At 38.7% G+C, this 24,695-nt stretch overlaps 1 protein-coding gene across 3 annotated transcripts in view; it reads right to left on the reverse strand.

Moving 5' to 3' along the window:
- Positions 1-24,695, reverse strand: part of Ankle2 (ankyrin repeat and LEM domain-containing protein 2) — a 52,671-nt gene that overhangs the window by 12,059 nt on the left and 15,917 nt on the right. For all 3 annotated transcript variants that reach the window (XR_010853304.1, XR_010853305.1, XM_067105283.1), the window contains exons 7-10: positions 16,673-16,830; positions 9,624-9,750; positions 4,456-4,534; positions 435-591 (exon numbers count right to left, since the gene is read on the reverse strand). Coding sequence is in view for 1 of the 3 variants with exons in the window: in XM_067105283.1 (XP_066961384.1) it covers positions 435-591; positions 4,456-4,534; positions 9,624-9,750; positions 16,673-16,830 (521 nt within the window). In the remaining 2 variants the exon portion in view is untranslated. The remainder of the gene's footprint in view (positions 1-434; positions 592-4,455; positions 4,535-9,623; positions 9,751-16,672; positions 16,831-24,695) is intronic.

The following is a 24,695-nucleotide window of genomic DNA, read 5'->3' on the forward strand; positions in this document are numbered from 1 at the left end:
ACCGCTTACCTAGTAGCCCTGAATTAGCCAAACAGTCATTGGTTCCTTGAAAAACTTTTTCAACAACAGGCAAGAGAATAGATTCCATTGCCGTCCATTGTTCTATCCCAGACAGAAGGAGAGGAGAGGTACCTAGAGCAAAAACTAGACTTCATATATATCTATAACTGTGCCAACACAAACTATAAGAGAATTCTTTGTAATTGGTTGGCCTGTCTTATGGAGCCCTGAGGGGACCATGATTATACTATAACTCCTTTGAGGACGAACAGCAGCTACGTTATCAAAAATCACATATACCTGTATGCTGAGTTTTAAATAAAGATGCTAAACCCCTCGAAATTCAAGAAAAGCTCACAAAATTAAAAACAGACATTCTTGTATGACATTTTCATAAACTTTAAATGAAACGCAAAGACAAATTTTAAAATTACCTGCTGGCACTTATAATTTGTTGACCTGAAGAATCCAGCTGTGGTGAGAGAGAGGCATTAAGCCGCAAAGCCTCTAATTCTTGGCACAATTCACCCATGGTACTTTGGCTTACTCTGCTTAAATTGGAATCTTCAAGGTTTCTTGTGTTATTATTACCTAAAAGAAAAATGTTCAGTTAATATAGTACTTAGAATTTCTGACATCAATTCCAGTTTGAAGATAAAAATTCACTTCGCACATTTCTAATTCTCCCAGTAATGACAAAAATGCTCAGGATTAACAACAAAGAAAACAGTCATTCAAGTGTAAAAAACCAGATTGATCCTGATGAATGCAGATGGAAGCTTCATATTACACATGTAGTTTTATGTGCTAATAAAAAATCAAAACTGAGTTCCTAATTTTGAAATATATTACAATGTACACAGGTTTGCCACAAAGAGGAGAAAATGCTACAAATAAAAAACCCATTCTAAAGACATACTTTAATCTTGAAAAACCTAACAATGTCAAACTAGGCTCCTCTTCAGGTGAATGTAAAAACAAGAATGCAGACACGAAAGAAAAATAAGAGTACAAAGCAAAATAGAAGTAAAAATAACTATAAAAATAAGTATCAATGACATAAGAGATCACTTAAGTCACACCATACTGGCCATTTAATCTTTTAACAACAATGCAAAGGTTGGCTATTTTCATAACATGAGAAGTGGGAAGACTGTCAAGTTTGTAACAACCGTCGTTCAAATCCATACTAGGGGTTAATTTAAAAACAACAGATTCAACATTTTTCACTTCTTTTGAGACTATTCTTTATACTATTTATTAACGTCAGACTGCCACCTAATTTGTTAAACCATCTTTAGTGATCCCTTATGTAAATGTTAATAAACAAACTGAAAGAACTGGGATGGTTAGGAGTCAAGGCTGTGAAGTAATTGTCCGAGTATGACAGGAAAGTTTTTAGTTAAAAATTCTCTGAAAGCTGATTGCACTTTATGGGTTTATTGTGTTCCTTGTAAAGACAGTTCTAATGTTTATATAGGGGAATTGGGTTGTTCTGTACACCAACAAAAATGGACATAAGAGATCAATTAGAAATAGTGATGCAAATAATGTTCTATCCATTCATATGTGGGAAAATAATTATACTATTGACTGGAGTAAATCTGAAATGTTGTATTATGAAAAGTCTCAGAAGAAACAAAAATCTGTTAAATTAAGTTGACCCTGTCGATTTAATTGGTCAGTGACTATGTTCTTTTTTCTGGGACTACAGTATACCAGGCTTTCAACTCTATGCAGTGCATCTATATGGCTAGATGGCACAGATCGGGAGAGACTCTTCCCTCATTTGTTAATGTAGGATGCTAAAGTGGTGTTGCTGCTCATGATCACCACAGACTGCCTCTGCAGAAAATGTAGGGAGGTCTGCTACCCATATTGTCATTATTTATATATATATGTATGACAGGTTTTGACATAAGAAAAACCTATGACGGCTGTCTTCCTCATTAAACGCTAGGTCTGTGCAAGATTGAGCTCACCCCAGTCCCATGCCTTTTCATCAGGGAAAGTGGGTGAGTTTGGGGACTCAAATTGGCTACCAAAAATAGGTTTTTCCAATGTCAGAACCTGGTTTTTTATAGCATAGCTGCTGTCCACTCTCAAAGGAGCTCACAAAAGATATGGCAGGTAGTGAAATAACTTAGTTCCTTATTTTGTTCCGATGCATAGTCACAGGTTATCAACCAATTTCTTTATTCTGGGTACCCATTACTGACTGGCAATAAAGAATATAAAAAACACAAGAACCTACATATGCATTGTTCTTTGTTAGTCTAAGGTGATTTGTCTTATCTAATTATGTTGTCTCTAATTGCAGGATTAGTGAGCCTTCCCCAGCAATATCTCGGCATGACCACTATCATGACAATAGTGTTTCAGGAATTTTCAATCCAAGGTAAAGTCACCAGTTATTAACCATTTTCTTTATCCCAGATACCCATTATGGTTTGGCAATAAAGAACAGGACACGCATGAACCTACATATGTGGATCTAAGGTTACTTACCTAATTATGTTGGGTCAGGCTGTAGGATTATTGGACCTTACCCATCTCAGGACTATTGCCTCTAATAACCACAAACTCGGAGACTTCTTCGAAAGAAACATTTCCAAAGTTAACAATGTACCAACCTTTTGGATATCATGCGACTTAGAAAAGGAGTGAGGGTCTGCCTTTTTAATGAGGGACACTTTTTACCACATCCAAAAATTTCCATTATCCCATTATATGGTCTGTGTGTGTGTGTGTTTTTAGATGCACTTTTTTTTAATGCATTAGAAAACTGCCTTGTGTCCAATGCAGTTGTATGAAATTACTTTAAAATATCTTTCAATAAATGTGTGATGAAGCATAGTTAAATTGTTTTTTTACACAAAATATCCTTGTAAAATAGATGTACATCTTATACGCCAGCAAATATGGTAAATCCATTTAAGAATGAAGGCCCAGAGCCAATGTAGCAATTGTGTTAAAATCTGTCTCATTCTTTCTTCCCTACCTTATTACTGTATATAGCATTATTTCATTACAAGTTTTGTGAAGGTCTTATAAGCTGTACAAATTAGAAGTGAATGCAACAACACAGGCAGGAATAACAATAAACAAAACAGCACTGCATGTGGACATGGATGTGTTTGCTTGCTGATTTTATAGTAAGCAAGTAGCTACCAGTTTGTACTGCATTTTTTTATATCCAAATTAAAAATCTAATAAACATTTCATCCAAAACCCCATATGCAAGTGCAGGGTTTGTTAAGATATACTGCATTACAGCAATATTTCAATTTATTCAGTGTGCCATGCAAAAAATTATGAAATCCCTAAATTCTCCAAAAGATATCGTAAGCTACTCGAGCTTAAGACATTGTTTATCACTGGTTGAAACCTTGGGTCACTATATAATGCACTACATTTACTGATATACACATTTACATAAACTGAATTTTTCTATAAGACATTATCTTTATCAAAACTTGGAGTAAGACAATGCTAAACATCCACTGTCTGGTGTACTTACTGGATTATAAGTATGAAATATGATTTTCATCTTTCTGGACTCTGATGAATCTGATGTCATGAAATCCAATAAGATGAAACCTGTTAAGATGTCAGTACAGTCTCATGACCAATCCCCTCCAGCTAACAGAAAGCTACTTTTGTAAGAGATGTCCAGGAGCAAAAACTCTCCAAGAAGACCAACTGGTTGACCAGGGGAATGCAGACTTGTGCATGGGAACTGACTGCAAGCTAATCAGTAAACTGATCCAATTGCTCACCCATGGTCTGCTGCTTTCACATAGTTATCTCAGAAGAGGATGACATCCATATGAAGAACAGCCTTCCAAAGAAGAACCATCTTCCAGGTCCTCTTCCTTTGCATCTACCAGTCCAGAGATGGGGATGGTAAAGTAGAAGGCAAGAGGAACAAGAATGAGGAAGCAGAGATGACAAGGAATAAAGGGAAAAGATGGGAAAGGCTTCTTCAAGCTCTCAAACCTTGGGTCTTTACAACCTCTCCCAGGAAAACCAAGGACATATTGAGACAAAGAAGAAAATACCTAGCAGAACCTATATCCATCCAAGTGCAAAGCAGGCACCAAGAACTGAAGCATGGGAGGAGAGGCCAATTCAGATAGAATGTGGCAATGCGACTGGCCATATAACACAACACCAAGGCATGGATCACTGCAATGCTGTTTCTGCAGAGTTTCAAGACCAGAATAGCATTAAAGACTTGTAGATTCAACTGTGGCCAAACAAAAAGTGATTAGGTTAATACAGATAATGTTCAGTTCCCTCCACTCATCTGTCTGCCACCTTTAACTCTCTTGTTACATAGATTCTAAAAGCATATCAGCTGTTGCTGATGGTACATCTAAATTCAAGACTAAAGTTTGTATTCTTGTGGGAATAAATAAAAATCAGGTGCTGATCATTAACAATATCAATTACCTTCATCGTCTGCTTCACTTATATTACAAAGCTTTTCCCGTAGATCTGATGCATCTAATTCATGCTGTTCAGCCATTAACTGAAATAAAAATAAAAGGGTAAGACCATTCTACATTTCGTAAATAACAAGGATACAAAGGCATTTCAAGAGCAATAATATTCTTACTAAAATTCAGGAATAAAGTTGATGAACCCAAAACCAATCCATTAATCATTAAATTCCAGTATATCCTCGTACATCACAATCATTATAGTTTGTAATCACAACTAATTAATATTAAGTGTACATGCATCTACAGTGCTTGCATATTTTTAGGTATGAAATAAAATTCATATAGAAACGAGACTGTCCACTCATTCACAGTGGAGTACATGTATTTTAGAATACTTAGATATTCTGAGTGTCTTTTAATTCTGATAATCAGTAATGATAAGCTTGTTGAAAGTTGACAAACAGCTTGCAATCATGTATCTACTATGGTTAGGCTTGCAATCATGTATCTACTATGGTTAGTTTTGACACGACTAGGTGCCCTGAAAAGTAACTAGGTTTTAGCTGACTGCATCATTCTGCAGGGATGGGAGGAAGAAGTGCTGTGAAATGCAGAAACTTCCTTAAAATCTTTGTTTTCAAAATTACATAATTTATTTTACACAGGTTTTCATTTGTCAGTTACAACCATCCCAACAGTAGTACCTGCTAACTATTACCAATATTAGTGATTATAGCTCATACTACACACGCATCCCTGTTAGGGTACATCCTTTTTCAATAACCTGAACAGCTCATCAATTTAAATGTGAACAAAGAGGCAGCAATTTTTTTTATTTTGTAAAATACAGATCTGTATGTAAGGGCATACTAAAACTGTCTGATACTTCAGATTTTATTTCAAAACAAGCATTCTGAGAGTAAAACTAATGTAATACATGTCCCCTACTGGCACCTAACCAACTCCTGTCTAAAATCATTGGTGAAATGTCAAGATACCATTAAAGCTCTTTCAAAATAAAACAGTTCCTGGAAATTTCTCCCAACATTATGTGTTTTGGAAACAAAAGCCAATAATGCAAGATATTTTTGGTATGAAGAACATGATCATGGTCACAAACTCACAAATCTCAGTATTATCTGAAAGGTATTGATTAGCAAAGTATGCACACCATATATCAAGTCCAGGTGCAAGTAGTACAGTGTTTCAAAGATAAAAATATCAGCACAAATGCTCTCTTCCTCCTGAGTCCTTGCAGAACACCACTGCAGTTTCAGCAAAGTGTCTGACAGATTTATCATTTTCATTCACTTTCATCCATTCTCATGTAGTGTTTAATGTGACAGTATTTTTTCGTGAGTGCTTTGTGCATCACCTTTTGGCTAGCAGCCTTCATGTTGTTTATTCTTGTGAAAAGCCTACTGCATTTGTTGATTCATTTTTGTAGTATTTTCCACTCATTTAGTTTTTTGGTATCAACAACGTTTTGTTCCTGTCTAGCCCTTTGCTATAGTTTACCATTCAAGTAATTAGTTTGGGTCTGTTAATGGAACTCACCCCTTGTTTTGCCTGCTGGGGCATTCACTGTTTCAGTTATACTTACAGAGGCCATCCACTTCCTACCTGCCTCAGTCTCAGCACCTTTGGTACTCCATTTTTTCTCAGCACTATATGTGTTTGTACTTTTAAGTAACCCTAGATAGTCGACCGCCTGGATTCACGGGCTCACGATTCGCTCACTCAGCGTTAGGGATTTTCTGTGGAACCCATCTATAAATTATTTGCGAGAAAACTCACCCATTTGCGGATTTTTTCTTAAAGCAGTATTCTGTATTTTCATATTATGTTCATGACTAAATACTGTACTGTACCTACATATACATTTTATGATAAAATATTGATTTCCAGTACTAATTTTCAAATATTAACATTAAGTTTAATAAGATTAAATAATAACATTAAATAAAAATAATAATTCTCTCTCTATTACTGAAATGAGAGAATTTTTATGTATACGTATGTTTACTTGTTTTGTATGGTAAATAAATGTTTTACTAATTTTCAAATAATATTAATATTAATATTAATGTAAAGAAAATATAGTAAATTAGTAAGATTCTATTTCAATATAAATTCTTTCCCTCATCTTATGAAAGATTTGGAGCATCATTTCATGCTGGCCTATGACTGAGGTCTTCCTTTATGCCTCCTGCCAAAGGTGGTCATAGATAAAGTTCTACTGCTCCCTTTTCCTTCACTCCAGGTTAGGGGCTGCCTTCTAGGGCATTGGAAGTTCTGGAAAGTTATCAACTTAGGGCCTTGGGTTCTAGAGATTCTACCCTTTGGCTGCTGGCTCATTTTTTGAGGAGCTGATCCTCATATGTTGTCTTGTACAACTGTCTCCAACTACTATATTAACTTTCTAATCCAATAACACGACAAGACCTCAACTAAAAAGTAACCTCCATGCTGCATAGGGGTGCAATAGAGGTTTCACTGCAGATGCTGGAGTTTTCGGTTGGCTTCTCCTCATTCCAAAGCCTTTGGGAGGTTGGAGGCTTATCAATGACCTCGGTTAGTTCACCAAATTTCATCATCCGATCCCCTTCCATATGGCAAATGAGTATTCTGTATAGAGTTCAGTTTGTGCGGAAAACTTTCATGCCCCCATTCACCCAAGGGACTTATACTTCCACAATCCCATAAATGCATTTGAGGAAGTATTTCCACTTTGACTAGCAGTGTCATGTGTTTCAGTTAAGGGCTGCACCTTCATTACTATCCAGATGCTTAGATAGTGCTGGCATCTTTGAAGATTCAGTCAGTGGACTTGAGTCAGTACCTAGGTCTGCAGGTCAATCTGGAAACGTCAGACCTGTCATCATCCACTATGGGGTTTTCCTGAGAATGTATAGCATTTAAACCATGGGGAGTTCAGTCCTTCATCCTTGTCCTACAGCAAAGTCTTGGCAGGTGTTGATATGCCACATGGTATTGCTGCAGAAGCAGAGTGCCACACAGCCATTTCCCCATTAATATCCAAAACTACAGCTGGTTTCTTGTAGGAAGGCTGCCCCAGTGTTCCCAAGTCAGGATCCCGACACTGGGCTTAGTGCTTTGCAACCTGTTAGTGGAGCAACTGCCAGAAACTACTGAAGGTTGTCCTTTGGTTCCTTGGGACCTGGATTTTCCTTCAGTGTTGCACAACCTTCAATCTAATTGGTTCTAGGGGTACAATTATTACACTCCACTGGTAATGAACTTGGTTTATCTTTGCCTTGTTTTTTCAACTTGGCACAACTAAATTTTTATTGAATGGTTCAGGAATAATATGATCTGCCTTCTTCTACAGCAAGTTCTGAAGTGGGTACAATTATTACAGCACTTAATGAAAGATGCCCAAAAATTGTATCAATCTTTGAAGAAAATGTAGCTGAAGGATCTTCCTACTCCTTACCCAAAGTCTCTGTTGAACGAGAAATACCTGAAGATCTAGGCACAAAAAAGGAATCGCTACTTGTTCTACTAGCTGTAGCTTTCATCAAAATATGAGAGGCAAAACAGCAAAAATGTTGAAGCTGGGAGATGAATGATAAACAAGAGAGAAAAACCACTCTTCCTTCTTACCTGTATAGGAACAGCCGAGTGAATGGATGTTCATTTCTTATCTAACATACACAGTAGGAATATGTTGAGCACTCGTTGAAAGCAAAAATTCTGTTGTGCATTCATCAAAAACAACCAGCTTACCTCTACCATTCTTAACTGAAAAATTTGCTAGCAAACTATGCTGTTGCTTCTCCCCCAACATGTTCACCATACCTAGACTGAGGAACAGACACTTTAGAATCATCAGAAGACGGTGACACTACTTGCTAATCCAAATCAGACAAATTTGAAACCAAACCTGTCTTTCAGTGATTGTTTTATCTTACCCTCTTCCTCTCAAGTAGTAGAGTGGCAGTGAGGTAAGGAAAAATGTAATAGAGGGCATGAGCCACCCTTAGCTACTCCTCTCACAAGTCAACACATGAATGTTCAGAGGTCTTGCAGAATCCATCAGGCCTTCAAAGGGTTCTCACACATTTGACCTTGAATGGGAATGCAAATTGGCTGGAAAAATTTTGGTGGGAAACTGTCATCAGACTTCTTCAAAATTTTTTTCATCATATTAGCCATTTCTGACATCGTTTTCTTAGGGACATCTAAACCCCTACTTAAAGTACCTCAACCCCACGGCAGTCAGGAGAATAGGATCAAAGAGGACAGACAATGGATGAGGGTTAACTGATACAGAAACCTCATTTGGCCTATCCTCATCTAGGCTAGCATTAGTATTCTTAATTTCTGTAATTGTTCATTTTCTCTCCTTGTCTTCACTTGAATTTTTATCCATATCCTAACCTTCACACTCCTTATATCTATTTCCTAAATCACACATCTGACCTATACAATCCTCCCAGTGCAAGTGGCCACTGTACTTAAATTTAAGCAATCTTTTTGAGTGATTCCTTACTTCACAAATCCTGATTAAACTCTCAGATGATGACATTACCCTAAAAATAACGATTCAACAACAAACCATAAATAATCAGTATGAAATTCCGTCAAAATGCCAAAGCTCTGAGAAGTGAACCTCTCACAATGGCAGGAAAACAAAGAATGACAGGAAAGCTGAAAACTCACTAGTTACCTACAAGAGAGAAGGCAGAAAACATGCAGCCTACCAACCCAACCAGGTATAATTTTGAAATTCCTTCATTTCCATGTTGGTTAAATTATAGTTACATGAATGTTGGGCAAGTTTCTTGGAAAATTATATTTTGATAAATATTTTTGTTTATGTTATAATGTGTTTAATTTAAAAATAGTAACACCGATGAAAGAATGAACACATTTACATATAGTTTTGTACTACACATTTCTAGTACATTACAAGTATTACATCGTCACATCCATTCTGTTTTTTAATTTTTTTTTATTGGATTTAATGTGCTGCACTTATAAAATAAGCAGTATCACTGAGACATTCATGTTAAGGCGCATTTTTCATATAGGTCATATCTGTATGTTCATTTTTTTTAAGGGGGTGGAACTAACTACCAACATTTAAGGGATAAATGTAGTATTATCAAGTAATTTACAATAGCAAAAATTTATTATTTTCATACATACCTGCTTAAACTTCTGTCTGAGATGTCTCTCTAATTTTGCCAAGCCATCTTCCGAAGTTAAATTAGTAAACCCACCCAAGAAGTCCCAATACTCACTCCAGTTATAACCACTGGTTTGTGCAAGGTCTCTGGAAGGCAAAGATCACAAAATATTAAAGGGTTGATTTTATGTAACATAAATGCATAGGGGTAATCATTATCATTACTACAAAGTAGCAGTAAATTTAAGCAGACCACTGAATGATATTCTAGACTAATACTGCAGTCACAAACAATATGGTCTTTACCCTTTGATAGGGCTCAGTGTTAAATGACATGTACATCTCGGGCTCAGTGTTAAATGACATGTATGTCTCATCCCTTGAGATTCTGATGATGTTAAATAATACTAACTGCAGAAAATAAAAATAACAACCTGAACCATAAATATTTTGAAATAGGGTAGCATTGGGATGAAAACTGAAGTGTTGAATGCAGTTTAACTCGATTTTTCCCGCAAGTAAGGGCTGTTCAAAGATCATTACAAATTTCCAAAATATATAAATTTTTATAATAAAATCTATTATTTGAATACTTACTGTTAAAGATATCTTCTATCTCCAAACTTGTCAGGCATGATCAGCATTCAGAAAAGGTGCTTGGCTGATCTGGATGGACTGTCTAGTTCACCTGTTTTCCATGAAGTGGGTCTCAAATGTTTTATTCTTCTCAGAATTCTTGATAACTCACTAAGATGTGGGGAGGCTAGGTGGGTTGGTCTTTAACAGTAGGTAAGTATCCGAATAATAAATTTCATTATGAAAATATATATCAGTGGGGATGAACATTACCTACTGTTCAAGATAGCCTATTCCGACACTGGGAGAAGGACGATGGGTTTTTGCAGCTGGAAAACATTCACTCAGCCAGGCAAACTTAGTTTCTTATATGAAACCCAAAACATTCTTACCTGATCTGGGATCCTTCTTGGACCATACTGCAGCCATTGGGTGGATCCCTCAAAAAGAAGTAAGGCTCTTATGCATGGCATGGTGGGAGTAGCCTTAAAGAAGGACACCTCTTCAGAAGCAGTTAATGGCCCCCTGAGCCTGGGTTTGACAAGCCCAACAAATGATAGTCCAAAGCTAAAGGGAATTACTACAGACATAAAGATACACGCCTATAAGTACAATGTACCTCCATGCTACCCAAAACTCAAAAGTGATTTTAACAATATGGAAAAAGTAGAAAAGGTTGCGCATTCATTCTGTTCAGGAAAAGACTACCTGTGGTGACTTGTGGACTAAGCGTTTTGAAATTCTTGAACAAAATTTCTATATCTCTCAGGTAACAAGAGGAAAAACTGGAATCAAAGCTACACTGAGCCAAGATAACTACATCCTCTAAAGATAAAGTCTCCCAAAACTGAACAATGTACAGTACCTACCACTTGTATATCATGAATACTGACCTTCAGCAAAGTAAAATGTTGGGGTTAGACTTCTCATGATCTAATTTAACTAAACAGCAACCCAAAAAGGAAACATCATTCTTAGACACAGGAGCATTTACACAGCATTCTTAGACATGGGAGTATTTAGTCTCCTAAACCCACAACGTATATATTAGCATCACCTCTAATAGTCTTTAATCTATGGAAATTCTACTTGACCTACAGGGCATAAAAGTGCCTCATCCTTATTACTGGCTCTAAACAAGGGCAGAAACAAAAGAATATTCTCTATTGCAAAAACCAACATTCTGTAAAAATGCTTGAACAGGTAATTCACTCATTCTATTTGTAGTTGCCAGGGGTACCAAGAAGAATTTTGTAGTTGAATGCTTTAAAGAGGCCATTTTTAATGGTTCAAACTGCACTGAAGACAAAAACCTTTAAAATTATGTCCAGGTTCCAAGAAAGAGGTTTATGTTCTAGGAGTCAAGATCTCAAAAGACCTAAAGAGATTTTTGAGTCTGGGTCATCAGCAATATCTAGTTACATATGATGTAAGATGGAAGAAAGCACTGATGTATCCTCTAATAGCTGGAGAATGACAGTTTTTTGGAGTATCTAAGAAAACTAAAGAACTTAAATAAGTTGTCTATACACGTACAGGTGCAGGAAATCCCTCAAGATTGCCACCAGGAGCGATAGAACCAAGACACCAGAAAAACCTCATGCTCACAAGAGACAGTTGACAGTCTCCATATGGTTAGCTGAAGCTTATGGGGGCTTTGATGTTATGTGATTGTTTGAAATCTCTCCTGGAAGACAAGGTTTCAGGATGATCTACAGCTAGAGGCACCAAGTACGGAAACCATTCTCTTTGCAGTCACCACGGAACTACTTAGGGACAGGCTGGAGTTCCAGGATCCTCTAACTTGAGTCCTTTCTTATGATTGCAAAAGAAAGTGAGGCATAAGTGTCCATAACTGGCCAATCCTGTGGAAATGCATCTACTTCCCAAGCCTGAGGGTCCTGGAGGGGGAGGCAGTATGCTGGCAGCCTCCTGTTCTGTTCCACTGCAAAGAAGTTTATGTTCAGAATTTCCCAAAGTTTCTACACAGACTGACATACTTGAGGATTCAGAAAGCATTCTGTCGGAGGAGTCAGATCCCTTCTGCTCAGTTGATCCGCTAACAAGATGTTCCTTCCCAGTATAAACTAAAGAATCAACATGACATCTGTTGCTTTTGTCCGGAAGGATTTCATCCTGCCCTGTCTCCTGATATGAGCCAGTAAGGCTGTGCTGTCCAAAAACACATCTACTACTTTGTCTTTTACAAAATGCTCATGGTGCTTCATGCTCTTCCAGACTCATAAGAATTCAAGACTATTGATATGAAGCCACTTTTTCTTTTTCTGACCATAATCCCAACATCTATAGATCCCCCAGCAAGGTGGCCCAGTCCAACACCGAGGCATCTGAAAACAATGCGAGGTCTGGATTCCTTACTTCCAACAAGAGACCTACCTGAAGCTTCAAACGATCTGCCTAACATTCTAGAGTCTCTCAAAGATTCATTTGCACTGTAACCACTGTTGAGTCAAACACAGACTTCCTGTGTCATGCAAGTTTCTGGTAAAAGTGAATGGGCATCATCTTGAGCCTGGTCTGTTTGACATAGGATCTAGAAATGAAAGCCTTTGCTTTGCTGGAAGCTGCCCTAAGGGTTGAAATCCTCTCACAAGCAATAAGAGATTGTCTACTTGTTTGTCCATGGGAAAAGCCCAAAAACTGAGATTCTATCTTTATCCCCAAATAAATCACTGACTGCCTCAGAATTAGTTGTTGATAAGAATGCTCAAAAACTAAGTCAAATGAAGTAAAAGGGCCGTGGCCATCAGAATCTCTTTGAAAAAGTTGGGGAGGACTAGCGAGCCACCCAAATTCAGTAGAACCTGGATCCCAATATGATTCCAACATCCTCTTGGAGCTAATACTCTCATAAACACCAACAGCACTGTACTTAGCCCCAAAAACAGAGCCTTGCATTGGTACACTTTCCCCAAAAACACAAACCATGGATACTTGCAAGAAAGAGAGCTTATTGGGACTTGGAAGTAAATGTCCTTCATGTCCAAAGAAATCATCCAGTCGTCCTGCTGTATAGCCATCAGAACTATGCTGGTTGACTCCATTGACAAGGGAGTTAGCTGAATAAACTTGTTGAGGTTGGAGGTGTTCAACACTGGTCTTCAACCTCTGGACATCTATGGAACAAGAAACGGGCAATTGTAGAAGCTTGAGGAGGCTTATGACTCTGGCATATTGCTGCCTTCTCTAGCATAGATTCAAATTCCTCTTGCAAGACTGGTAACTTCTCCCAGTGATGAAAGTAAAAAGGGAAGGCTATCAGTGACAATAACAGAATATGAGGAGGGGCTACATATGGAATGACTTAACTCCCTGATTACTACCATCAAGCAGGGTCCTATCCCTATGTCTTGTCATACACTTCAAAAGGCCTGCAGAAAACCTCCTACTGGAAACTTATTCTTATGGCATCTGGACGTAGATCCTTGAAACGACTTAGATAAAGAAGTTGCAGTAACCTACAAGGATTTTGGCTGAACCTTGGATGGAGGACCAGTCACAGGAGTAGGAACTGGTCTCTTCATGGCTGACTGCAAGGACTGTTTCAAAAATGTTCTATTTTCCTGACTGCACTATTTTCCACAATTCCCTTACAAAGGGGAGGATTAAGCCTGCACTCATGTGGCAGATCGAAAACAGCTGCTGACTTCTGATAAGACGACACCTTGGGAGTTAGCTACATGCATCGCTACTCCCTCTTCTTGGGCACAGCATTTGCAAATGAGTGCAACATTTCTCTGGATGCATCAGTAATCTCCCTGTCAAGACAACCCATGAACTCTAAAGACTCTTCTAAAAAACAAAATCCTTCAAGTGACACAAATCTTTAAGCTGATATAAGGAATGAACAATAATACTAAATAAAAGTTCAGCAAATGATAAGACATCAGTGGCTCAGAAAAGTGACTTCATTATAATTTCTGTCTCACTTTTAGACCAAAGAACCTTGCTTGTCTTAAACGTTCTTCTTTTCATCTGGTCTTAACAAGCAGAATAGTCTGCATCTTGAACCTATGAAGGCATCAGAACCAACATAAAACTGGTATCGTATGAGGCAACTCTATGTAGCTGCATAAAGAGGGGAAGATAGGCAAAAGCATTCTTAAAGGAGACATTATGCACCAGAACACAAGAAATGTCTTCAGAGTGCCTTAACCAAGGTAGGCTGAGTGTATTAATTAAAATTTCTTAATGAATAATTAACTCCAGTATGGTAATAACTCAGGTTGAGACTACATGTGGTAATTTGACCAAATAAGGGAAAAAAGGCGGTACATTTTGACATAGTAGTATTTTGCTCCTCCTTGCACATAAAATGATTAATATTGTCTCTAATAAGCTTAATCTATTTGAGTACACTAATTGTCCTTATATGGCATAAAAGTGTCAAACTCATTATCTTTAAATAAGATCCAGTCCTCATTTAACAACCCTGAGAAGGGAGATGCCTCAAAATAGACATTTTTGCTCTCAACCTAAGTCAGGAACAAAAGACTTTATATTCAATTCAAAAGCCAGTATTCCATGACATTTGGAATTTCTTACAATTTCACAGGTCCTATGGCTACCAAAAAAGGTTTAATTGCTTCAACTTTGGAGGCAAAAACTACACCCATAAGGTGATAGTAAAGCAGGAGACAGTTGCACACACAATAGGCGCACAAGTGAACAGTGCGCCAGTGCTAGATGCACATGCAATAGGAGTGCAATCAGTAGACTCGCAAGTGAAAGGCACACTGGCAATAGACGCACAGGCATACAAGTGCAATCTATCAGTGCACAAATGAAAGGTAAATATGCAATACGAGCGCAAACCATAGGAGCACAAGTAGTAGACACACAATACATCAGTGCACAAGCGATAGGCACCCAAGCCATAGGCACACATGCAACGGGCATGCATGCAATAGGTGCACAAGCAATAAGTGTGCAAGCGATAGGCGCAGAAGTCATAGGCGCACATGCAACAGACACATGGGCAAGCAAAGGACATGCAGGTGATAGGCAGGCCAGCAAAATGTGCGCAAGAACACAGAATTGCAGCAAAATGTGCAAATTCGCACTAAATGCAGGCTACCGTTGTGTCAAAACTGCGAGGTGCACCATAGGCCTAGCCAAAAAAAAGCCAAGATATACGGGAAAGCCGAAGACAGTCTAGGCTTCCCATTAAAACCTAATTGATACTTATACTAGCCTTAAACCACGAAAGATCCTTAGCTACAGGAAATGAAGCGAAACTCATCAAAGCATATGGTAACTTTCCTTGAAAAGACAGCTTAAACACTACCAAAGAGTCCAAGCATCACTGCTAACAAGCAAATCCAATATAGTAAAATTAAAGAGGGAAAAACATCAGGAGACTCCTGTTATCCTTACCCAAGCAGTCCTATCAGAGAATGAATTCTTTTGCTAGAACTGCCACCGTTAATGCCAGACTTGGTGCCACTAATGCTGAAATTGGCACCGCTAACGCCAGACCTGACGGCGCTAACATCAGAACTAAAGCTACACAAGCCAGACCAAACAAGGAAAGGGGACAACAGGGACAGATCCATACCACTTCTGACATGTCCTGGTTCCCTGTTACTCCAAGCCACGAGATAGTAAGACAGGACATGCCAAGGACAAGGCAAGAAAAAAGAGGGGTGTTGACCCTTCCTCCAACATGGGAAAAAACTTGGACTTACTGAGACTCTTGGGAGGGTAGCACAGAAAAGAAAACACTAATAATATAATAATAATGATATCCTGCAAAACTTATGCCAAGTGAACATAAAAAATGACTCCATCCTATCAAATCTAATGCCCTGAATCAATGGGAAGCTCATTTGGAGTAACAGATCGAAGAGATGCAAAAGAGGACCTAACCAGTTACTAAATGGGGAAGCAGACAAGACATGCATCCCTCTAACTCAAGTCTTACAAGTATTATCCTCAATAGTTGTTCCTACACCCTAACAAGCTCTCTCCATTCGTGATCACTTACCACATTTCATTCAATGACGATTCATATAGCTATCCAATCTTAATCTTTCCCTCAGCAACAACAAATCATGAGGATCAATAAAACTGGAATAATGCCTATCACGGCAACTCTTACCTTACAGGTTCTAAATAAGGAACATTCAAAATTAAAAGAAATATGTCGACCTCCCACCAAAACCAGCGACAGAAGTACACTGACCGGCTACGAGTATTTGTACCTATCAGTCCCCTGGTGGGGGTACCGGGGGGGTGGGGGAAATAGATGGATAGAAGACGGATATTCAGAGAAAACCGAGTGTTCTAATTTATCGTTTCAATCTGTCAAACTACCGCAGGCAAAGAAGTAAAAGCTATATAATGGAGAGGTAAGGTTCATTACAAAAATATATTATCCCTAAAGTCAAAGTGTGGATGCTGGATACTAATTACTTACTAATTTATTTTATATCTGAAAAGTCAAGAAAGCCATAGAGAAAAAATGTCATACCTCCCAATTCTTTCAAGTCCTTTTTCACGATCAGTAAGTCTCAGTGACGCCGTTCGGGCCTTAGCAGATCTGCTTGGTGATAAAACACCTGCCTCTCGCCAACGGCGGTAAAATGATTCAGCCTGAGATGGGCTCATGGGACCAGCATAACCTCGTACCTAAAATTAAGTGTAGGTATGTGATACTATAATTTGATTTATGAACCAAATTAAATTCAGCTTAATATTTCTGACTACACTGTATGGTGTTAAACTTACATAAGCTATACTGCATACCATCAGTAACAACAGTAAGTATTCCAGTAAAGGTGAAGATATTTGCATAGTATTACCATCATCATGGTCAAGAGTTGAAACCCTATTTAGAAATATCATATTTACACTGCACTGGGGAAAAAAATTATACATTAGTTGTGTTATCAAACAAAAGAAAATATAAATTATCAAACACTATCATAAATATTTTTTATGCCTGTATTCTGAGACAAGTACATTAATTTAACACCTAACTCTAAAATGTTAAAAAGTTCTATTGAGATTTCAGGTTTTGCCCAGTGATTTTCTTTTGGCTGTTTCTGAGTGAAGACTTTGGGATACACTTGTCTACCCCACTGATAATAAAATTCTTATTAAGTATTAAATTTACCTGATTATATGCTGGAATCTGTCTCATGAATAAAATGCATTTTCCCAGTCAGCATTATCTATATTATAGAGGGGGTTGAAATTAGCAGATAGATTGCAAATAAGTTACTACTAAGTAATGACCACTGGAATAAAAACCACCAAAGGTACGCCACTCAAATTTTTTTACTACAGGAGTTGAGCATAGAAAGATATAAACTGATGACATAACACTATGCGTATGAAAATCAAGTGTTTGTATCATCATTGTTTAAACAAAAAAAGTTGTTACTATCAAGTAAATGTCCTAGTTCTACACCAGATCAGTCAGCCATTTAGCTGTTTGAATCCTATGGGGGGAGGGGAGGTTGTGTGCACTAAGTCAACAAGTAGAACTGTCGCAACAGCTATGGTAAGTGTATTATTTTTGTAAATTTAAAGTTTGGTTATATATTTACTACATCTACTGTAGTTACAAGGTTACTTTCAAGCATATATATGGCAGAATGCTGAAAAGAACTCTGCATTACTATTTCATCACATAATTTAATTATAAACATAAGCTGCAGTTCTGAGTTCATTATCAGTTTTTCTAGACTGACTTGCTAACTGGTATCTTTATTTTCTTGGTCATATTGGCCAATGTGGTGGGAACAAAGGCACATGGGATATTTATCTGATGCTAAAATTTGTAATTTACCTAAACAGATTCTGATCTGAATTCTGTTTACATTCCATTGGATAATATAAGAATTAAAAATTCAAGTAAGGAAGAGTTGTCTGATTATGGTTGATTACTACTGTACTTTGCTATACTCTTTGAATTTCTGTTTAAATCTACTTTCATCAGTACAGTATTAGTATTCTTCACTGTAGTGCTGGGTGTTTTACTTTTCTTACTGTCTTAATCTTTCAAACATTTATGAATTACTGTACTTTTGGGTTTCAATTTGAGTTTTCATATTTCTGTTTTAAGTAAACTATACATGAGCAACTGTATTTGTGGGTTTCTGATTTATCTTTCATTTGTTTTTTTTCCGTTATTAGTAAAGTTGGTGACTAAACAACACGTAATTTGTTCAATAATATTGGAAGTGCATTTGTTTAGGGAACTGATAGCCATAGTGGATTTTAATTTCACCTCCACTATGTGCTCACTGAATATCCTGACTATCCTAATGAGTTGTGGAGTTTATTTGATACCCTATTCTCTTATTTATATCAGGTGACTTCTTTTGTTTTTTCATTACATGATGTGCTTACATAACTTGCAACTCATTATTGGATTTAGGATCAAAATTATTTTCATCATTTATTTGAGGTTGGAGCTTGGTTTTATTTTCATCACTTTATTCAGATCTCTTTTCCCTATGTCTTGATGTTCCTATCACTGGAGATAGTGCAATTTCATCTTTGTTAGGGGGAAGGAGGTCTCATTTATTTTTGGTCTGATATATTTAGCTGATCAGTATTTTTTTAAGTGATATAGCACTATCAAGAAACTTTTTATCTGATTTTTTACAATTTTCTTCCATTTACATCTCCTCAACTTGTCCACAGCAGACAAAATTCTCAAATTGTAGGGAGGTGAGAACTTCACAGGTATTTTAGGTTGAAATTTTCTTCATTGATTATGCATTTCTATTATAATTAACTGCTTTATTTTAATTTATTATTTTCCATACTGCTGCTTCCACTATTTTGGTTAGTTACAATATTTTCTAGCATCAAAGATGTACCCCAATTTTGACCAGTAAAATGTTTTGAAAAATAAATTCCCCAATTTTGACCAGTAAAATATTTTGAAAAATAAATTATCATAAAGGTAAGGTCACTAAACTTCCACAAGTTGATGGCTTTGTTTTCATTTGTGTACTGCATGTATTCAACTGCCTCAATGCACTGAAGTAGCATGGGTTCAGCTCGTACAACATACTTGTTATTGTAGTTTACATCTCAATTCTATGAACAAAAATACTCCTAGTTCATTAATATCTAATAAGCTTTTCTGAAGTTTTGACAATACAGTACATGCAAATGTATTAGATAAAAATATTAACTACCCAGCTTTATTTCATTATAATTTTCATGGGCCAACTGTCTCAGTGAGTGCAAATAGATGTGGCTACAGCTAATGCAGTATTTCAAGATTTTGAAGGTACTGGATGTAGTCTTAGACAGCAGTTTTTTTTTTTTTTTATATCAGATAAAGAAAAACTAAATACCGAGGTAAGAAATATGAAGTTTTCATAATAAAACTAATATTGTAATACAGTACTTATCTGAACACCTGAATTAACCCTGGTCACCTACCAGCCCGAACTACATCCCATAACTTTTACCCACCATGTGGGCAATTAACTGTCAGCGTTACCAACGCTTACAGGAAAATCTTGTCAAAATGAGTTACCTGAAACACCACTGGCAATGCTGCTGCAAGTCCCAGCCGAGCAAGGCCAGGTTCCCCAGTTGCGTAATCCACTAATCAAATTGAAGTGGGGAGGAGGGTGGGACTCATTCAGGTGTTCAGGTAAGTATTACAATATTAGTTTTATTATGAAAACTTCATATTGCAATACACTCCCTGAACACCTGAATTAGCCCGATTAACAAAATTTTAAGGAGGTGGGATCAATCTAGTTTCAGCCCCACCTGCCAAACGGGAAGGTAGGTAACTCATTATTCACCTACTCTGCCTATAAACATGTATCCTCACCTGGTTAACCACTCGGCAAGAGAGGACGCCTGTAGAGAGAGTACCCTCGACGTCAGTCTCAAGTCTCGGCACTGTCTGAGTCGAGCTACCTCTCATGTGGTGTTCAAACCTCCTCATGGATCGAGAGTAGCAAAAAACCAACCTACCATGTGGCTAATCACAGCCTCCCACGAGTAGGGGAGAACAACGGCCCTCCCATGTGGCTAATCAAAGCACTCTCATGTATGGAGGGGTACAATGAATCTGCCATGTGGCTAATCAAAGCACTCTCATGTATGGAGGGGTACGATGAACCTCCCACATGGCTATTATAGCCTCGCATGTATGGAGGAGAAGTTGAGTGTGCAGGATCTTTGAGTTCTTCGCCGCCCGTTGACGCCGATGTCTGCGCAGAAGAGGTTGAAGAAACCAAACCTGTCCTGAGATTCTAATGACTAAAAGTAATTCCTCTATCTGGTTAACGTAAGATCCTCCACACTAAGAAAGTACCCCCTCAGCTAAATGAGTGCACACTCGATAATAGAGTTAGCCGCTACGCAGACCAAGAGAAACTCTCAAGTAAGAAGGAGAACAGTGAACCTCCCATGTGGCTATTCAGAGCCTTTCATGTATGAAGGAAAAAGGCAGTGTGCCGAGCCGTGACCCTCCGCCACTCAGGTTGTGGCAAAGGCCGACGACTGACAAACGAAGAAGTATCTCAGCGTCGACGATGAGCCTGGGTAGCCTACGAGTGCAACTCCTTGGACTCTCGTAGGGAAACTATCAAAGACTAGGATACTTAAAACGTACTAAACCTGTGATTACTACTGTCACTGTTGCTTAAGATTCTAAAGCCTAAAAGGAATTCCTCTATCTGGTTAACCTAAGAACCTCCGCACTACGTGAATACTACCTTGGCTAAATGAACCCACCCTAGATAACAGACTTCACTGTTACACATGGACTTAGAGAATAACCTTCCAAACCTCTGCACTAAGAGAATACCACCTCAGCTAAATGAATGCACCCTAGATACCAGACTACGCCGCTACATGCGCTGAGGTGAAGTGAATGTCTCTTAAGTAAAGGAAGAAAATACTGAGATGGACTCCCAAGTAACTGCCTCCAGAATAGAAGACACTGAATAATTCCTAGAAAGGAAGATGAAGTGGACATACTCCTAATAGCTGAAGACGACAAGAAAGAACCCTGAGAAGCCTGGGAAATCACCAATAATAAAAGAAATTTGACATATTAAGTAACATCTGGAAGTTTTTGGAGAAGGGTGTTGAATTAAATGAAAAAACTTAAATGCTATAATGTAAGTCAAAATTAAATTGTATTCAAGGGAATAAAGCTCGCATCTTATGAGAATCGTGTAGTGTGCCTGCAACTGTGTTTGGGGAGTGAGCGCTTATGAACAAGGAACCAGGAACCCTCCCTTCGAAAGTTCTTTGACAGTGGATGGGAAGGATTCCGCGGAGAGACAAGAAGTGTACATGGAAGCAGATGACGTTTCTCAACCTTGGTAAGCAGACTTTAAAATTCACACTGGACATAAAGACATCACCGCTGGATCGCCGGAACCAAACACTTGCAGAAAAAAGAGCCTTAAACGAACGAGGCAGAGTTTTAGCCCCCGACTCTGTCTTCGCCATGAATTCCAGACGAAGAGAAATACATATCATTTCCCGCCTAGGAAACCAGCCTAGAAAACTGCCTGAAGCTCGCCCACCTTTCTAGCTGCAGATAAAGCCGAAAGAAAGGAAACAACTAATCAGCTGTCTTAACATAAGAACTTCCGACAATCTCACGAAGGAGCCCAAGTCGGCAAGACCGGACATTTAAATTTAAAGGAATGTAAGAAATCATGGATGATCTTACTACTAGAAATTTTTGGGACAATGGAAAAAATGTACTGCTAAGTGTTGATCGGTAGCCAGCAATAGCCTAAAAAGAAAGAATCTTGACTTTCCGAAGGAATAAGAGAAAATCAGCTAATTTGGTTATGGAAGGCCTAGAGACAGAATGACCTTCTTTACGACACCGACTTCTACACATTGTCCAGCTGACCTGGTAAGCTTACGAGTTGACTTTCTCAAGCTAAAAGAAAAACTGTGTAGACATAGCTTTAGAAAGTCCGGTCTGTCTAGCTGTTCGCTCAGCAGTCGCCTGTACCTAGGTTCAACATTCGAGGGTTTGAATGATAATGGTGAAAATGCGGTTGCTAGAAGATCTTCCACATGGGAAGGAACATTGGAACTTCCGTAAGGAACATTAGGAGTTCTGGAAACCAAGAGCGTTAGGGCCAGCAAGGAGCTAGGGTCATAGACATCTTGACACTCTCCCGCAATTCCTGATTACTTTATGAATGAGACCGAATGGCGGAAAGCATACCCCTCAAAAGTTCTGTTGATCTTGTTCCCCACGAGTACTCAGATACGACACGGCAGTTACATTGTCGCAAAGCAGACCGCACCAGGACTGAAAAACACCTGAGGGCTTCCTTTACAGCCCTGAGTTCCCAAAGATTTATGACTCTCCTCGTTCCCAATCCCTCTAGAGGACCAAAGCCTGTATTTCCTTCAAGGTTGCTCCCCAACCTTGATCTGAGACATCTGAGTACAAATGAACGTCGGGGAGAGGGGAGACGACAGACCTCCCGGATATCAGACGCATTTCTTCTGACCATCACAGAAGATCCAAACCATGAGAATCGCTCCAGACTATAATTGCATTCCCAATGTGGAAGTCCCAGCGATTCCTGAGACATACCTGAAGAGAAAAGCATATGGAGACAAGACCCTTGAAATGAGAGAGAGAGGCTTCTCCAAGAGGGTACCGGCTGTTCACTGTTGGACAGGAACACATCTACTTCAACATTCTGTACCCTCGATGATGCATAATTGCCGACACTGGAGACATGAGTTAGAAGCAACAAGTTCGTTATACTGGCCACATCCCCTGAACCCTGAGCAGCCACATGAATCATAGCCTTCTGTGACGCTACTGCTGACGACGGCTACACGAAATTGACCATGGAGGAGATATCCTCCTCCCTAAATAGAATGTTGCAGAGCGCAAAAGGCACCCTCAACAGAACCCTCTCTGAATGTCCGGATAGTGAGGCGGAAGTTTTAAAAAGAAGTCCCTCCTCTTCTTGCCAAAAAACGTTGTACAGTCAGACAAAATGTGAAACTGGTATGCCAGCCCCATTGAAACTGAAGTGATGAGGTTGTCAGGCAGTACAGGATTGGAGGGAGTATATTCATCTTGTCTGAGAAAACACTATCAACCCGGACCACATCCACATAGAGTAGGACAAGGGGTCCGATTTGCTGCGAAAGGTGTCCTCCAAGATACAAGCCTCCCTAGATGTAATTGAGACCAGACGATTTGACGAAGAAACCCGAGAGAGAAGAGCCTCAACAGATTCGTTGAGAGGAACCCGACACCTACAGAAGGGTTACCTGCTACCTTGTAAAACCCCTCCCGAATAGGAAGCATGGTTGAATCCTGCTTACTCGACCCTATCAAAGTTGCTAACCTATTGTCTGCCTCCCTCAATGCCTGCTCGACACAGCCAAACCAGACCAGATTCTTTAATGATTAAGCAACTACTGGTTCCATTGCATATAGCGATACTGCAACTCAAACATCGCTTGATTCGGTAGTGTAAGGCTCCTCTGAAGCTTTGGACTGAAGAAAAAGAGTATGGATGGAATCCACCATCCGCTTATACTCATTCTCATTAGCTGAAGGTAAACTAATATCCAGTACTGGATCCTCTTCTTCAAATGAACAGATCGGACTGAAAAGAAGATTGAGTAAGGGCAATGGAAGAAGGTTTACAAGAAAATTAGGGAAAAGGAAAATTCCGGAGCAGCCGAAGAAACCATAGATTTCTAAGAAAGGAAATAGACTGATTCTGTTCACCCCCTGATAAATTTGATAGACATCATTAGCAAATTCAGGAAAATTCTTTAAGACATGCTCATGAATACCGGAAAACCCAAAATTAAAACATTGCTTAACTAGGATCTATAACCTTTAGAGGAACCCAACAAATCTGCATTATCTTCAGCAACATTGAAAATCCGATCGCCAAAATTACCACCACCGCAAGACAAAAGAAGTTTAACCCCAGAAGGAAAAGGAACCTTCGAAGAAGAAGGGGTATTCTCCAGAATTTCAGAAATACTGTAGATACATAAGAAACCATATCTGAACGACCCTCCATGGATTTGGAAACCTTCTGATGCAAAGAGCACAAAGCATACAATAAAACTGAAGATGGATCTAAATGAGAGTCCTAAACATTAGCTACCCCAACCAAACCTGAACCCGAAGAAGAAGCACCTTCAACTTCTCTTCCTGAATACTTCCTAAATTACTATTCCTACTCGTCTATGTCATTCCTAATGCTAAATCCACCTTAGAACTTATACTTTTAGAGGGAAGGGGGAATTCTGCTGCCAACACTGCCTGCTCTGCGCCCGGGGGGGCCGGCAGATCCTACCTTCACGGCTTGTGGTTCTCCATGACCCCCAGCACCCAGTAGGGCTGGTTCTGGAACAGGCAGGGGGGCTGAAAAAGAACAATTAGAATCTACAACACTAGTACTATCCCTATCTTTAGTTTCTGTTAATTTAGTCATAAAGCTAGGCAAGACTAGACATCCTAGCTGATAACTTGTCTTCTAACT

The sequence above is a fragment of the Macrobrachium rosenbergii genome, chromosome 6 (genome assembly GCF_040412425.1).
Source record: "Macrobrachium rosenbergii isolate ZJJX-2024 chromosome 6, ASM4041242v1, whole genome shotgun sequence".
Taxonomy (NCBI): domain Eukaryota; kingdom Metazoa; phylum Arthropoda; class Malacostraca; order Decapoda; family Palaemonidae; genus Macrobrachium; species Macrobrachium rosenbergii.